This window comes from Nerophis ophidion, linkage group LG04 (assembly GCF_033978795.1).
Source record: "Nerophis ophidion isolate RoL-2023_Sa linkage group LG04, RoL_Noph_v1.0, whole genome shotgun sequence".
NCBI lineage: Eukaryota > Metazoa > Chordata > Actinopteri > Syngnathiformes > Syngnathidae > Nerophis > Nerophis ophidion.
In genome coordinates this window covers 3,180,265-3,199,744 of record NC_084614.1, presented here as the reverse complement: position 1 = coordinate 3,199,744, position 19,480 = coordinate 3,180,265, and the positions used below count along the sequence as shown (strand labels likewise).

At 43.6% G+C, this 19,480-nt stretch overlaps 2 protein-coding genes across 2 annotated transcripts; both read left to right on the top strand.

Moving 5' to 3' along the window:
• The first annotated feature begins 3,326 nt into the window (after nucleotides 1–3,326).
• On the top strand, nucleotides 3,327–8,509 carry LOC133550749 (mucin-2-like). The gene is made up of 3 exons (XM_061896752.1): nucleotides 3,327–3,434; nucleotides 5,235–5,312; nucleotides 5,425–8,509. Exons 2-3 carry the CDS (start codon nucleotides 5,276–5,278, stop codon nucleotides 8,274–8,276), a joined length of 2,889 nt encoding a protein of 962 aa, XP_061752736.1. The 5' UTR covers nucleotides 3,327–3,434; nucleotides 5,235–5,275; the 3' UTR covers nucleotides 8,277–8,509.
• Nucleotides 8,510–13,990: 5,481 nt separating this feature from the next.
• Nucleotides 13,991–17,365, top strand: LOC133550748 (mucin-2-like). The gene is made up of 2 exons (XM_061896751.1): nucleotides 13,991–15,050; nucleotides 15,155–17,365. Exons 1-2 carry the CDS (start codon nucleotides 14,876–14,878, stop codon nucleotides 17,173–17,175), a joined length of 2,196 nt encoding a protein of 731 aa, XP_061752735.1. The 5' UTR covers nucleotides 13,991–14,875; the 3' UTR covers nucleotides 17,176–17,365.
• Nucleotides 17,366–19,480: the final 2,115 nt, after the last annotated feature.

The window sequence follows — 19,480 nt, the reverse complement described above, 5'->3', positions numbered from 1 at the left end:
TAGATCCACTATGGACTGGACTCTCACACTATTATGTTAGACCCACTATGGACTAGACTCTCACACTATTATGTTAGACCCACTATTGACTAGACTCTCATACTATTATGTTAGATCCACTATGGACTAGACTTTCACACTATTATGTTAGATCCACTATGGACTAGACTTTCACACTATTATGTTAGATCCACTATGGACTGGACTCTCACTATTATGTTAGATCCACTATGGACTAGACTTTCACACTATTATGTTAGATCCACTATGGACTAGACTTTCACACTATTATGTTAGATCCACTATGGACTGGACTCTCACACTATTATGTTAGACCCACTATGGACTAGACTCTCACACTATTATGTTAGATCCACTATGGACTAGACTTTCACACTATTATGTTAGATCCACTATGGACTAGACTTTCACAGTATTATGTTAGATCCACTATGGACTGGACTCTCTCTCACTATTATGTTAGATCCACTATGGACTGGACTCACAGTATTATGTTGGATCCACTATGGACTAGACTTTCACACTATTATGTTAGATCCACTATGGACTAGACTTTCACACTATTATGTTAGATCCACTATGGACTGGACTCTCACACTATTATGTTAGATCCACTATGGACTGGACTCTCACACTATTATGTTAGATCCACTATGGACTGGACTCTCACTATTATGTTAGACCCACTATGGACTAGACTCTCACACTATTATGTTAGATCCACTATGGACTAGACTTTCACACTATTATGTTAGATCCACTATGGACTAGACTTTCACACTATTATGTTAGATCCACTATGGACTAGACTTTCACACTATTATGTTAGATCCACTATGGACTAGACTTTCACACTATTATGTTAGATCCACTATGGACTGGACTCTCACACTATTATGTTAGACCCACTATGGACTAGACTCTCACACTATTATGTTAAATCCACTATGGACTAGACTTTCACACTATTATGTTAGATCCACTATGGACTAGACTTTCACAGTATTATGTTAGATCCACTATGGACTGGACTCTCTCTCACTATTATGTTAGATCCACTATGGACTGGACTCCCACTATTATGTTAGATCCACTATGGACTGGACTCACAGTATTATGTTGGATCCACTATGGACTAGACTTTCACACTATTATGTTAGATCCACTATGGACTGGACTTTCACACTATTATGTTAGATCCACTATGGACTGGACTCTCACACTATTATGTTAGACCCACTATGGACTAGACTCTCACACTATTATGTTAGACCCACCCAACGTACATTGCAATCCTGTCCCCCCTAGGGGGGTCTGTTGCGGTCCTCTTCAAGGTTTCTCACAGTCATCCTCAATGACATCCCACCGGGTTGTGTGTTTTTCTTTGCCCTTATGTGGGATCTGAACCGAGGATATCCTTGTGGCTTGTGCAGCCCTTTGAGACACTTGTGACTTAGGGCTGTATAAATAAACTTTGATTGATTGGCTTCATTCCAAATGACATAATGGTCTTGCATTGAAACCCAAACAACAAGAATGACAAACATAATGGTTATTATTCTTTCGGCCATAATCATGGATCATGACATCAACATCACACATTCCGAGCTCTTTAAAGAGGAATAAACGAGACGCCAATAATTGAGCCACACCCCTCTCTTTTCCCACTAACTCTGCAAACTGGATGTGTCATACCCTCGTTGACAAGTTCTCGACTTCGGACCAACTGCACTCACTGACGAAACCAAAACGCCTGCCAAGATGTTGCACAACCATAGACGGCAGAACTACATCCAGTTCAACTTTTATTCCTAAACATACACTTGTCTGAGTTCGATCCACACATTAAGAGTGTCGCCAAAATCTCTCCCGTTTTGGATTGAGTCCGGAAAGAAGTATGAGCACACAAACTGTTGACGCCAGCGAGGAATCGTCAAACAAAAAGCTGTATTTGTGTCAGCAAGCCTTAGACTAGAACTGCAGTTTCCAGGAGAAAGAGTATGGGCCTGATCACTTCTCTGCTGTCTTCTTGGACAACTGTCCTTAAAAAGCTTTTACACGAAGAAAGTTACTCTTTGTTGTTCTAGCCTTGGGGCCGGTCAGTCTGGACAAAGCCCAGTTTGTCCTATTTCCTGTGATCGGTTTGAGTCGGGTGACCGCCGACCCCCATCCTCTACTCCTACTTGTGAGGGCTTCCTACCAGATGTTGCTAATGTCTTTACACTTCCTCCTTAATTCCAAACCTGCATTCCTGTAGGATTCCAATCTCCTGGGGGCAAGAGCCACCACTCTCTGGAGAGCTTGTGATGTACATGTGGACTTTTAAAACTATCTAAGGACTTATTTCCTTAGTAGAATATTTCGTGACCAAATACAAACACATGCTAGTTCACGATCATATAAGAAAACGATACACGGTATAATTCCCCTCAAAATCACACGGAGACGCTGAGCAATCACAGTTTCCGGCCACTGACTCGCAACAGCCAGAGTACCAACCTACTCAACTGGTTAATTGTTGGAAACTTTTATGGTTGCAAGTCAAACTATTAGATCTAACAACTCATGGCTGAAAACTTTGCTCAACAGGATCTTGCAATAATTCCAAAGTATTCTTGCTTCAGTTTCGCTGTCCGGGAACCAAAAGTCATTAAGCAATTAAGGCCTGGTCTGAAATATGTTTAATCACCCGAGTGTTCAACTTATCAAAAACTCAAAGGTGTGCTAGAAGGCTCAAAGTGGTCTACAGTTCTCCAGATGCTAGAGGTACACTTTTTATGACACCGTGGTTGCTTCTGTGGAGTTCTATCTCATGGTTTGCTGCTAAACCCGCTCTGGGATTAGGAGAGTCGACTCTGTCCCAGGTTTACAGAAGGATGTTGGCTAATTGGACATCCCAAGTCAAGGGTCAGCAACCCAGTACGTTGAAAGAGCCATAACAACATGACTTTAAAAGTCTTATATAAGTGTTATGATGAAGATGTAAGTGTCTATGTTAGCTGTATTAGCCTACTATGTCATGGTTCAAAGACCAGATCGTTGTTCCAGTGTGTCGCAAAGTAATTGGCGAGTATCGGTCGTTTCCATGGTCCTGTGCAATAAACAGGTAGTGTCCTCCCTCTGAAGTCACGTTTAGCTTCTCGACTCCGGCAGCGGGTTTTTTAAACCCAAGAGGGAACCATCCGGATGCAGTTTTTCCATCGTGAAACAAAAGGTGGCTTCAGAAGAATTGTGCATTCCAGAACTAATTACTTTATCAAAATTACTAAATGACTAAACTCAACGTAACCTGTAATTAAGGCGGACATACTTGTATTGTTGACATGATCTTTAAAAGGCTGGGACAGAGGCGGGACATTGAGCATCAGGCCAAGCTCCGGACCTGACACAAGGACCAGACTTAATTCCGTGCGGTGAGTACTTTCTTTATTTTACATTCACGTTTAAAGATGATTGTTTGAAAGCAGGTTCGAGCCTTGCTTCCACCATCATAGTCGGGCACTTGACCCACCTGCTCCCAGAAACCCCCCACACTGCTTTAAATGTAGCTTAAATATGTAGATAATGGTTTTCACTAGGTAAAGCGCTTTGAGTCTCTTGAGAAAAATGCTATACAAATATATTTCACTTCGCTAATTCAACTACCAGCCTGCAGAACACAAATAGCCCGCCAAAGTTTTTCTTTTGGTCCGCCAAACATCACCCAAATAGGCTTGATGAAACTACGGTGGCTCATAAAATCAGTTTTTTTTTAATTGATTGAGAAGTTTGAAGTGAATTGAAGTGAAGTGAATTATATTTATATAGCGCTTTTCTCTAGGGACTCAAAGCGCTTTACATAGTGAAACCCAATATCTAAGTTACATTTAAACCAGTGTGGGTGGCACTGGGAGCAGGTGGGTAAAGTGTCTTGCCCAAGGACACAACGGCAGTGACTAGGATGGCAGAAGCGGGAATCAAACCCGCAACCCTCAAGTTGCTGGCACGGCCGCTCTACCAACCGAGCTATGCCGCCCCAGTTTGACATCTTAAAGAATTGAATCCATGTCGTGCTTTGAAAAGGAAACTTGATGGCCCAAAAAGCCAAAAGGCTTCTTTTCCATTGTGGTACATTAAATATTCATCACATTTGATGGATTCAATAATAAAAAGATATATAACCTGTAACATGTGTACAAAAAAATACGTTAAAAAATGGATCGATTATGTACAAATACGCAGTATACATTTCAGGTGATTTGAATAAAAATTGGGAGGGTACATTGTGGGCAATGTTTGATGTAGATAATTCCCGAGCAAGAAGCAATGGGCTTAAAGGGCAGCCCTGCCACGTTTTTTGATTGATTGATTGATTGATTGATTGATACTTTTATTAGTAGATTGCACAGTTCAGTACATATTCCGTACAATTGACCACTAAATGGTAACACCCCAATAAGTTTTTCAACTTGTTTAAGTCGGGGTCCACGTTAATCAATTCATGGTACAAATATATGCTATCAGCATAATACAGTCATCACACAGGTTAATCATCATAGTATATACATTGAATTATGTACATTATTTACAATCAATACGTATAACGATAGAGGCGTAAGTATTGGGATGGAATATTATTTGTCCTAACGGAGGTCACTAGAGATAAATAGAGAAGCTTGACCTATGAAATAAATCAATCAATCAATGTTTATTTATATAGCCCTAAATCACAAGTGTCTCAAAGGGCTGCACAAGCCACAACGACGTTCGCGGTACAGAGCCCACATAAGGGCAAAGAAAAACTCAACCCAGTGGGACGTCGGTGACAATGACTATGAGAAATCTTGGAGAGGGCCGCATATGTTCAGGTGTGTTATGTCCTGCCTGAAAGCAAAGCGGAAGAAAGTCGGGTTAAGAAGACAATGAGCCTTACCAGACTTTGCGTTCTGAAATTCTTAACCGGTGTAAAAACTGACTTGTTCGGCTTTGACAATGGCGGCAGTTTACTCAAATCAAAAAATTCTCAGTTTCACCAATTTTTCCCAGGTAGCGAGCTTTCGGAATAGGGTACAATTTGACTCAGTTGAAATTTTTATTTAGTACGATCCATTTGAATCCAGTTTGTTGGCCTCACATTACCGTAGGTACAGTACAGAAATTTAATAAAATCACAAAATGACTTGCCCCTTCGAGCCCTACAAATCAACACATTTTGTTTTTCCTTATCTTAACAGGAAGTACTTCATCTTGGACATCACAAGACACAAACACAACCATGATCAAGACTTTCATTCTTCTGCTTCTGCTTGTCAGTAAGTCAGCCAACACGAAACGAGACATGACATTCAGGATTGTACACACTGTACTGCAATACATGAAGTACACTAGTGCACACTGATATGTGACTATATGTGTTTCAAACAGGAAGCAACAGTTACGTTTTAAACAAACGTGAATCAGGCGACTGGTCAGGTGAATCAGGCGACTGGTCAGGTGAATCAGGCGACTGGTCAGGTGAAGGAAACACCACCCCTCCAGAAACCACCACCACTGTGTACACTGCCCCTCCAGAGACCACCACCACTGTATACACCACCCCTCCAGAAACCACCACCACTGTGTACACTGCCCCTCCAGAGACCACCACCACTGTATACACCGCCCCTCCAGAGACCACCACCACTGTATACACCGCCCCTCCAGAGACCACCACCACTGTATACACCGCCCCTCCAGAGACCACCACCACTGTATACACCGCCCCTCCAGAAACCACCACCACTGTATACACCGCCCCTCCAGAGACCACCACCACTGTATACACCGCCCCTCCAGAGACCACCACCACTGTATACACCGCCCCTCCAGAGACCACCACCACTGTATACACCGCCCCTCCAGAGACCACCACCACTGTATACACTGCCCCTCCTGAGACCACCACCACTGTATACACCGCCCCTCCAGAGACCACCACCACTGTATACACCGCCCCTCCAGAGACCACCACCACTGTATACACCGCCCCTCCAGAAACCACCACCACTGTGTACACCGCCCCTCCAGAGACCACCACCACTGTGTACACCGCCCCTCCAGAGACCACCACCACTGTGTACACAGCCCCTCCAGAGACTACCACCACTGTGTACACAGCCCCTCCAGAGACCACCACCACTGTGTACACAGCCCCTCCAGAGACTACCACCACTGTGTACACAGCCCCTCCAGAGACCATCACCACTGTTTACACCCCACCGCCAGAGAGTACTACCACCCCAATGCAGACAACCACCACTATATACACTCCCCCTCCAGAGATCACCACCACTTCAGTGGAGACCACTACTTCCCCAGAGACGACCACCACACCAGGGATGCTCATTTCCCCTGAGACGACTACCACACCAGAGACGCCCACCCCCCCAGAGACGACCACCACACCAGAGACGACCACCACACCAGAGACGACCACCACACCAGAGACGACAACCACACCAGAGACGACAACCACACCAGAGACGACCACCACACCAGAGACGACCACCACACCAGAGACGACCACCACACCAGAGACAACCACACCAGAGACGACCACCACACCAGAGACGACCACCACACCAGAGACGACCACCACACCAGAGACGACAACCACACCAGAGACGACAACCACACCAGAGATGACAACCACACCAGAAACAACCACACCAGAAACGACCACCACACCAGAGACGACCACTACCCCAGAGACGACAACCACACCAGAGACGACCACTACCCCAGAGACGACCACCCCACCAGAGACGACAACCACACCAGAGACGACCACTCCCCCAGAGACGACCACCACACCAGAGACGACCACCACACCAGAGACGACAACCACACCAGAGACGACCACTCCCCCAGAGACGACCACCACACCAGAGACGACCACCACACCAGAGACGACAACCACACCAGAGACGACCACCACACCAGAGACGACCACCACACCAGAGACGACAACCACACCAGAGACGACAACCACACCAGAGATGACCACCACACCAGAAACGACCACCACACCAGAGACGACCACTACCCCAGAGACGACAACCACACCAGAGACGACCACTACCCCAGAGACGACCACCCCACCAGAGACGACAACCACACCAGAGACGACCACTACCCCAGAGACGACCACCCCACCAGAGACGACAACCACACCAGAGACGACCACTCCCCCAGAGACGACCACCACACCAGAGACGACCACCACACCAGAGACGACAACCACACCAGAGACGACCACCACACCAGAGACGACCACCACACCAGAGACGACAACCACACCAGAGACGACCACCACACCAGAGACGACCACCACACCAGAGACGACCACCACACCAGAGACGACAACCACACCAGAGACGACCACCACACCAGAGACGACAACCACACCAGAGACGACAACCACACCAGAGACGACCACCACACCAGAGACGACAACCACACCAGAGACGACCACCACACCAGAGACGACCACCACACCAGAGACGACAACCACACCAGAGACGACCACCACACCAGAGACGACCACCACACCAGAGACGACAACCACACCAGAGACGACCACCACACCAGAGACGACCACCACACCAGAGACGACCACCACACCAGAGACGACCACCACACCAGAGACGACAACCACACCAGAGACGACAACCACACCAGAGACGACCACCACACCAGAGACGACAACCACACCAGAGACGACCACCACACCAGAGACGACCACCACACCAGAGACGACAACCACACCAGAGACGACCACCACACCAGAGACGACCACCACACCAGAGACGACCACCACACCAGAGACGACAACCACACCAGAGACGACCACCACACCAGAGACGACAACCACACCAGAGACGACAACCACACCAGAGACGACCACCACACCAGAGACGACCACCACACCAGAAACAACCACACCAGAGACGACCACCACACCAGAGACGACCACTCCACCAATGCAGACCACCACCACGGTGAAGCCCTACACCCCAGGGAAGCCCTCCAACACCCACCCCAGTGCAGGCCATCATCACCACCACTACTACTACCACCACCCTAGTGCAGACCACCACCACCCTAGTGCAGACCACCACCACCACCACCACTACTACTCTCACCACCACCACCCCAGTCCACTTCACCACCACCACCACCACTACAACTCTTACCACCACCACCGCCCACCTCATGCATACAGTATGTCGGCTTGAGCCCACCCCCGTGCACAAGACATCGTATATTCGCCCTCTACATTTATGATTAAAAAATGTACATTGTGTTACAATATGATTGTTACGTTGATACTCCATCATATTAACACATGTTGCAGGGGGGAACGTTTTGAGTGAGACACGCGGTACGGGAAGTAAGCGGGCTAGTGTGAGTGAGTCACCTTGATTTGTAACTGCACTGAAGTTGCCAATAAAGTACAAGTGAGCAATAATACTTCTCTAACTGTCCACTTTTTATGGTTGGGAATCTAACAAACTAGAGTGAAACACATTGAAGGAAACATCGAAATATAATAATGCATCGTTTCCATCTACTACGTATAACAAGTGAAATAAAATGTCTCCTCACTTGGAATTTTATGACTATTATACCCTATTTTGTGTCTGTTGGAGTCCTAAAACAGGGGTTTCAAACTCAATTGACCTGGGGGCCACTGGATGCAGAAACTGGGTGAGGCTGGGCCGCCAGAAAAGATTTCTTAAAAAATCTAACATGCACTTTTTAATGAATTCATCTTCTATGAATGGCTTTCCCGCCCTAGCAACATACTTGCCAACCCTTAAAGGGGAACATTATCACAATTTCAAAAGGGTTAAAAACTATAAAAATCAGTTCCTAGTGACTTAATGTATTTTTTGAAGTTTTTCTCAAAATTTTACCGGTCCCGGAATATCCCTAAATAAAGCTTTAAAGTGCCTTATTTTCGCTATCTTCGAAACCACTATCAATGTCCCTGTGACGTCATACAGTGCTGCCAATACAAACAACATGGCGGTTACCATAGCAAGATATAGCGACGTTAGCTCGGATTCAGACTCGGGATTTCAGCGGTTTAAGCGATTCAACAGATTACGCATGTATTGAAACAGATGGTCGGAGTATGGAGGCAGATAGCGAAAACGAAATTGAAGCTATTTAGCGAATAGCTATTGACGCTATTCGGCCATAGTGTGGGTGTACCTAATGAAGTGGCCCATAGCATGGCTGCCTTATTAGCATCGCCGGTAAAATGTGCGGACTAAACGATCAGGACTTTGGCGTCTTGTGACACTGGAGCAACTTAAATCCGTCGATTGGTAAGCGTTTGTTTCGCATTAAATGTGGGTATCTAGTTTCAAATGTACATACAGCTAGCGTAAATAGCATGTTAGCATCGATTAGCGTAGCATGTTAGCATCGATTAGCTGGTAGTCATGCCGTGACCAAAGATGTCTGATTAGCACATAAGTCAACAACATCAACAAAACTCACTTTTGTGATTTCGTTGACTTAATGGTTGCAAATACATCTGCAGGTTATCCATACATCTCTGTGCCATGTCTGTCTTAGCATCGCCGGTAAAATGTGAAGACACTCTGGTACATTCAATGGGGGTCTGGCGGCAGACACTCTGGTACATTCAATGGGGGTCTGGCGGCAGACACTCTGGTACATTCAATGGGGGTCTGGCGGCAGACACTCTGGTACATTCAATGGGGGTCTGGCGGAAGACACTCTGGTACATTCAATGGGGGTCTGGCGGCAGATTTCTTGCCAGTGGTGCAACTTGAATCCCTCCCTGTTAGTGTTGTTACACCCTCCGACAACACACCCACGAGGCATGATGTCTCCAAGGTTCCAAAAAATAGTCAAAAAAACGGAAAATAACAGAGCTGAGACCCGGTGTTTGTAATGTGAAAATGAATATGGCGGGTGTGTTACCTCGGTGACGTCACGTTCTGACGTCATCGCTAAAAGACCGATAAACAGAAAGGCGTTTAATTCGCCAAAAATCACCCATTTAGAGTTCGGAAATCGGTTAAAAAAATACATGGTCTTTTTTCTGCAACATCAAGGTATATATTGACGCTTACATAGGTTTGGTGATAATGTTCCCCTTTAAGATTTTTCCGGGAGACTCCTGATTTTCAGTGCAGAGGTTTGGTGGTAGTGGGGTGTATATTGTAGCCCGGAATATTTAGGGCTGCATGGGGTTCTGGGTATTTGTTCTGTTGTGTTTATGTTGTGTTACAGTGCGGATTTTCTCCCAAAATGTGTTTGTCATTCTTGTTTGGTGTGGGTTCACAGCGTGGCACATATTTGTAACAATGTTAAACATTTTTTTTACAGTTACCCTCATCGTGACCTGTGTACCTGTTGATCAAATATGTCTTGCAATAGCACACCTGTGTCTTGAATAGCCAGACACAACATATATCTGGGCTTGCATGCTGTTTCTGCAGGATGTAGGTGGCGCTAAAGACAGTGCCATCATTGCACCCCCTGAATATTGCTGGTCGGGAGAAAATCGACAGGAATTCGAGAGAATGGATGCCCTGAAATTCATGCGTTCATATTAAACTCGCGGGCCGCACTAGCATTAAATTGTCATGTCAAGGTGCGGGCCGCAAAATAACGTCTCGTGGGCCGCATGTTTGAGACCCCTGTCCTAAAAGAAAATCTGTCAAAAAGCCTTCTTTTTTTCCTATTCAGAACCAAAGGATCATATGTAGGGGAAAGTTGAATTTGGGGTCGCTCTAATCAGTCTACAAAATGTTATGACTGTTTGTTATGACTAAGGGATCCACGGTTGTTGTGGAGCCAGCAGTTGCAAAACAACGAGACCTTGACACATGAGGGATACGTACTAAAACCACTTTGTTTGCTGTTTAAACTTTGGGCCAATCCACCACAGGGGCTAATTTGTTCATCTGATCTTTTGTTACTCATGTTTTAAATAATGAAGGGCTTTATGAATACAGTTGTTATGCCATCCATCTTCTTCCACTTATCCGAGGTCGGGTCGCGGGGTCATCAGCCTAAGCAGGGAAGCCCGCACTCTTTTACTACGAAGCCACGCTGTTGTAACACGTGGCTGGGCATTGTCTCGCTGAAATAAGCAGGGGCGTCCATGAAAAAGACGGCGCTTAGATGACAACATATGTTGTTCCAAAAGCTGTATGTACCTTTCAGCATTAATGGTGCCTTCACAGATGTGTAAGTTACCCATGCCTTGGGCACTAATGCACCCCCATACCATCACACATGTGTAAGTTACCCATGCCTTGGGCACTAATGCACCCCCATACCATCACACATGCTGGCTTTTACACTTTGTATCGATAACAATCTGGATGGTTATTTTCCTCTTTGCTCCCGAGGACACAAATGTCCACATTTTCTAAAAACAATTTGAAATGTGGACTCGCCAGAACACAGAACACTTCTCAAAACATAGTTTTACTGCGCATACAGACACACAAAAACATAGTTTTACTGCGCATACAGACACACAAAAACATAGTTATACTGCGCATGCAGACACACAAAAACATAGTTTTACTGCGCATACAGACACACAAAAACATAGTTATACTGCGCATGCAGACACACAAAAACATAGTTTTACTGCGCATGCAGACACACAAAAACATAGTTTTACTGCGCATACAGACACACAAAAACATAGTTTTACTCCACATGCAGACACACAAAAACATAGTTTTACTGCGCATACAGACACACAAAAACATAGTTATACTGCGCATGCAGACACACAAAAACATAGTTTTACTCCACATGCAGACACACAAAAACATAGTTTTACTGCGCATACAGACACACACATAGTTTTATTGTGCATACAGACACACACATAGTTTTACTCCGCATACAGACACACATAAACATAGTTTTAATGCGCATACAGACACACAAAAACATAGTTTTACTCCGCATACAGACACACAAAAACATAGTTTTAATGCGCATACAGACACACAAAAACATAGTTTTAATGCGCATACAGACACACAAAAACATAGTTTTCCTGCGCATACAGACACACAAAAACATAGTTTTAATGCGCATACAGACACACAAAAACATAGTTTTCCTGCGCATGCAGACACACAAAAACATAGTTATACTCCGCATACAGACACACAAAAACATAGTTTTACTGCGCATACAGACACACAAAAACATAGTTTTACTGCGCATACAGACACACACATAGTTTTATTGTGCATACAGACACACACATAGTTTTATTGTGCATACAGACACACATAAACATAGTTTTAATGCGCATACAGACACACAAAGACATAGTTTTACTCCGCATACAGACACACAGTTTTATTGTGCATACAGACACACATAAACAGTTTTATTGCGCATACAAACACACAAAAACATAGTTTTACTCCACATGCAGACACACAAAAACATAGTTTTACTGCGGATACAGACAAACACATAGTTTTATTGTGCATACAGACACACACATAGTTTTACTCCGCATACAGACACACAAAAACATAGTTTTACTGCGCATACAGACACACATAAACATAGTTTTACTGCGCATACAGACACACAAAAACATAGTTTTACTCCGCATACAGACACACATAAACATAGTTTTAATACGCATACAGACACACAAAAACAGTTTTACTCCGCATACAGACACACAAAAACATAGTTTTAATGCGCATACAGACACACAAAAACATAGTTTTAATGCGCATACAGACACACAAAAACATAGTTTTACTGCGCATACAGACACACAAAAACAGTTTTACTCCACATACAGACACACAAAAACATAGTTTTACTCCGCATACAGACACACAGTTTTATTGTGCATACAGACACACATAAACAGTTTTATTGCGCATACAAACACACAAAAACATAGTTTTACTCCACATGCAGACACACAAAAACATAGTTTTACTGCGCATACAGACACACACATAGTTTTATTGTGCATACAGACACACACATAGTTTTACTCCGCATACAGACACACATAAACATAGTTTTAATGCGCATACAGACACACAAAAACATAGTTTTACTCCGCATACAGACACACAAAAACATAGTTTTACTCCGCATACAGACACACAAAAACATAGTTTTAATGCGCATACAGACACACAAAAACATAGTTTTAATGCGCATACAGACACACAAAAACAGTTTTACTCCACATACAGACACACAAAAACATAGTTTTACTCCGCATACAGACACACAGTTTTATTGTGCATACAGACACACATAAACAGTTTTATTGCGCATACAAACACACAAAAACATAGTTTTACTCCGCATACAGAAACACAAAAACATAGTTTTACTCCGCATACAGACACACAAAAACCTAGTTTTAATGCGCATACAAACACACAAAAACATAGTTTTACTCCGCATACAGACACACAAAAACAGTTTTAATGCGCATGCAGACACACAAAAACATAGTTTTAATGCGCATACAGACACACAAAAACAGTTTTAATGCGCATACAGACACACAAAAACATAGTTTTAATGCGCATACAGACACACAAAAACAGTTTTAATGCGCATACAGACACACAAAAACCTAGTTTTAATGCGCATACAGACACACAAAAACAGTTTTAATGCGCATACAGACACACAAAAACGTTTACGAGTGGTTTGAGCTGTCGGCAATGAGAAACATCTAAAGCCTTTCAAGTTATGAGCCCGCACTCGTCTTATAAAAATAAGTTGTAGATTAGGCGGCATTAATTTGTTAAATGCTTTATACAAAATCATTAACATATTATATCTAACAAGGTCATCAAATTTGAGTAACTTTGATTGCATAAACAGATCATGAGTATGTTATAAATAAATAATGATCAGAGGATGAATTGTGGTGTGGGAAGTATTCCCCAATACTTCAACACATTATGTATGGTATGGCAGTACCAAGGTGCAGTATAGAGTACAGAGTGCATCTTCATTGAGATATAGTTTTGCTTTGTTTATGTCACGACTAGGACTTGGGCGCGGATTGTTTTTCCAAGGCAAAGGAAAGTTGGCACGAGCAAGACGTGAATGTAAGTACATCTTTTTATTTTAACACCAACTACAAAAAATGAAGCAAACAAAAAGCGCTCACAATGGAGGTACGAAAACTTGACAGTCAAAACAAAACTGGCACTATGGCATAAACTAGGGACATAAACTAAATCTCTTGCACAATGGCATGAATAGCAAACACTTACTTGGAACGGAACGAGAACGGGACATGGATCATTACAAGGTGCATGTTAGAAGGTGGTGACGGTGATGTTGCCAGGACGAAGAACAGAAACAGACAGGCTTAAATGATACTGTGGTGATTAGTGAAAACAGGTGTGAGACATGAGGACAGATGAACACTAATGAGTTTCCATGGTAAAAAAACTAACCGGGAAGTCACTGTGCTCAAGCTGCATGTTTTCTATCTGTGCAAGGACAAAACTTTTTGTCTGAGGGGTGGCCTCAGGCGCAGATGTTATCTTTGTTTTAGCCTGCTAAAAGCCAAGGACTTCAAAGACCTCAACAAAGATAAGATGATAGCACGCAGAACAAGCCGAAACAAGGAATTCACAAGGCCCCAGCACATTCCGTCACATATTGTGCGTACTGGACCTGCTTTGCATGATGTATGTGACCACTCCTTTTAGAGGCGGCCTCAGTGAGGTTGACTATGGAACTCCTGTGCTGAACCTTAGAGCGTAGGGTGAGACTGTGACTAGGTGTTGGAGTTGGGACTGAGGTGTCCATGGTCTTCCTGAGCACTGAACAACACCACACCGTCTTCTGTTGGACGCCACAGACTTTCTATCGAGCACTCAATCTTGCATTTCACTGTCTTACAGGAAGTACTTCAACTTGGACATCACAGGACACAAACACAACCAGGACGAAGACTTTCCTCCTTCTGCTTCTGCTTGTCGGTAAGTCCTCCAACACTAAACAAGACACGACCTACAGAATTGTACACACTTTACTACAATACAAGTACCAAAGTGCAAACTGATGTGTGAGTTGTTTCAAACAGGAAGCAACAGTAAAGTTTTGAACAAACGTGAATCAGGCGACTGGTCAGGCGAGTGGTCTGGTGATGACACCTCAATGCAGACCACCACTTCCAGGGTGATCTTTGATGACACCCATGGTTTGATGGACCACCCCGAAGAGAGGACCACATACCCAGTGTACACCACCAACCCAGAGACGACCACATACCCAGTGTACACCACCAACCCAGAGACGACCACATACCCAGTGTACACCACCAACCCAGAGACGACCACATACCCAGTGTACACCACCACCCCAGAGACGACCACATACCCAGTGTACACCACCAACCCAGAGACGACCACATACCCAGTGTACACCACCACCCCAGAGACGACCACATACCCAGTGTACACCTACACCACAGAGATGACCACCACCACAGACATGACCACCACCACAGACAAGATCAAATACCCAGTGCACACCACTACCCCAGAGACGACCACATACACCACGACCCCATACATCTCCACCACAGAGATGACCACCACCACAGACAAGATCAAATACCCAGTTCACACCACTACCCCAGAGACGACCACATACACCCCGACCACATACACCTCCACCACAGAGATGACCACCACCACAGACAAGATCAAATACCCAGTGCACACAACTACCCCAGAGACGACCACATACACCACGACCCCATACATCTCCACCACAGAGATGACCACCACCACAGACAAGATCAAATACCCAGTGCACACAACTACCCCAGAGACGACCACATACACCCCGACCACATACACCTCCACCACAGAGATGACCACCACCACAGACAAGATCAAATACCCAGTGCACACAACTACCCCAGAGACGACCACATACACCCCGACCACATACACCTCCACCACAGAGATGACCACCACCACAGACAAGATCAAATACCCAGTTCACACAACTACCCCAGAGACGACCACATACACCCCGACCACATACACCTCCACCACAGAGATGACCACCACCACAGACAAGATCAAATACCCAGTGCACACAACTACCCCAGAGACGACCACATACACCACGACCCCATACATCTCCACCACAGAGATGACCACCACCACAGACAAGATCAAATACCCAGTGCACACAACTACCCCAGAGACGACCACATACACCCCGACCACATACACCTCCACCACAGAGATGACCACCACCACAGACAAGATCAAATACCCAGGGCACACCACTACCCCAGAGACGACCACAGACACCCCGACCACATACACCTCCACCACAGAGACCCCGACCACATACACCTCCACCACAGAGACCCCGACCACATACACCTCCACCACAGAGACCCCGACCACATACACCTCCACCACAGAGACCCCGACCACATACACCTCCACCACAGAGACCCCGACCACATACACCTCCACCACAGAGACCCCGACCACATACACCTCCACCACAGAGACCCCGACCACATACACCTCCACCACAGAGACCCCGACCACATACACCTCCACCACAGAGACCCCGACCACATACACCTCCACCACAGAGACCCCGACCACATACACCTCCACCACAGAGACCCCGACCACATACACCTCCACCACAGAGACCCCGACCACATACACCTCCACCACAGAGACCCCGACCACATACACCTCCACCACAGAGACCCCGACCACATACACCTCCACCACAGAGACCCCGACCACATACACCTCCACCACAGAGACCCCGACCACATACACCTCCACCACAGAGACCCCGACCACATACACCTCCACCACAGAGACCCCGACCACATACACCTCCACCACAGAGACCCCGACCACATACACCTCCACCACAGACACCCCGACCACAGAGACGACCACATACACCTCCACCCCAGAGACGACCACCACCAAAGTGAAGCCCTACTACCACCATCACCACCATCACCACTACTACTACCACCAACCCCACAACAACTCCAATGCACACCACCACCACCACCACCACCACTACCACCACCACCACCGTGATTAATACACTGTGGATTGTCAGCACCCCACTGTGGATTGTCAGCACCCCACTGTGGATTGTCAGCACCCCACTGTGGATTGTCAGCACCCCACTGTGGATTGTCAGCACCCCACTGTGGAGCGCCATTACCACTCTACATTTAAAACCGGATGAAGCGTCCACAATAAATGAAATAAAAGTTCTCCTCACTTGACTGGCTGACTTTTTCTTTTAGTCTTTTTCACATTTCTACACGGCCTTTCCCGCTCTGCCACACCCGTGCCCTCGCCTGGAGGTCTACTGAAATGAGATGTTCTTATTTAAACAGGGATAGCAGGTCCATTCTATGTGTCATACTTCATCATTTCGCCATATTGCCATATTTTTGCTGAAAGGATTTAGTAGAGAACATCCATGATAAAGTTTGCAACTTTTGGTCGCTAATAAAAAAGACTTGCCTGTACCGGAAGTAGCAGACGTTGTGCTCGCGACGTCACGGGTTGTGGAGCTCCTCACATCTGAACATTGTTTACAATCATGGCCACCAGCAGCGAGACCGATTCGGACCGAGAAAGCGACCATTTCCCCATTAATTTGAGTGAGGATGAAATATTTGTGGATGAGGAAAGTGAGAGTGAAGGACTAGGGGGGGGGGAAAAAAAAGGCGATTGCAGTGGGAGCAATTCAGATATTATTAGACACATTTACTAGGATCATTCCGGAAAGTCCCTTATCGGCCTATTGTGTTGCTAGTGTTTTAGTGAGAATAAATAGTACCTGAAAGTCGGAGGGGTGTGGCCACTGGTGTGTTGACCCAGTCTCTCTGAGGGAGCTGGACGAAAGCTCCGCTGATGTCTCCGGTAAGAGCCGACTTATTACCACAATTTTCTCACCGAAAACTGCCAGTTGACATGTGGTCGGGATCCATGTTTGCTTGACCGCCCTGTTTCATAGCAAAGCTTGACCTTCAGGAATTTTAAACACGGAAGCACGGCTGTGTTTGTGTTGCTAAAGGCTAAAAGCTTCCCACCTACATCTTTCTTCTTTGACGTCTCCATTAACATTGAAACAGTGACATTTAACATTGAAACATTTATATTTTACATTGAAACATTTGTATTTAACATTGAAACAGTGACATTTAACATTGAAACAATTATATTTAACATTAAAACAATTATATTTAACATTGAAACATTTAACATTGAAACCCTTACATTTAACATTGAAACATTGACTTTTAACATTGAAACATTTATAATTGAAACATTTACATTTAACATTGAAAAATTATATTTAACATTGAAACTTTTATCATTGAAACATTTACATTCAACATTGAAACATCTAAAATAACATCGAAACATTTAAAATGGAAAGATTTAAATTTAACATTGAAACATTTAAAATTGAAACATTTACATTTCACAATAAAAAACATTTAACATTGAAACATTTATATTTAACATTGAAACATTTATATTTTACATTGAAACATTTATATTTTACATTGAAACAGTGACATTTAACATTGAAACATTTATATTTAACATTGAAACATTTAACATTGAAACATTTACATTTAACATTGAAACATTTACATTTAACATTGAAACTTTTATAATTGAAACATTTACATTTAACATTGAAACATTTAAAATTGAAACATTTACATTTAACATTGAAACTTTTATAATTGAAACATTTACATTTAACATTGAAATATTTAAAATTGAAACATTTACATTTAAGTTTGAAACATTTAACATTGAAAAATTATATTTAACATTGAAACTTTTATAATTGAAACATTTACATTTAACATTGAAAAATCTAAAATAACATCGAAACATTTAAAATGGAAAGATTTAAATTTAACATTGAAACATTTAAAATTGAAACATTTACATTTAACATTGAAAAAAACATTTAACATTGAAACAGTGACATTTAACATTGAAACATTTATATTTTACATTGAAACATTTATATTTTACATTGAAACAGTGACATTTAACATTGAAACATTTATATTTAACATTGAAACATTTAACATTGAAACTTTTTCATTTAACATTGAAACATTTAACATTTAAACATTTACATTTAAAATTTAAACTTTTATAATTGAAACATTTACATTTAACATTTAAACTTTTATAATTGAAACATTTACATTTAACATTGAAACATTTAAAATTGAAACTTTTATATTTAACATTGAAACAGAGACATTTAACATTGAAACATTTACATTTTACATTGAAACATTTATATTTTACATTGAAACAGTGACATTTAACATCGAAACATTTATATTTAACATTGA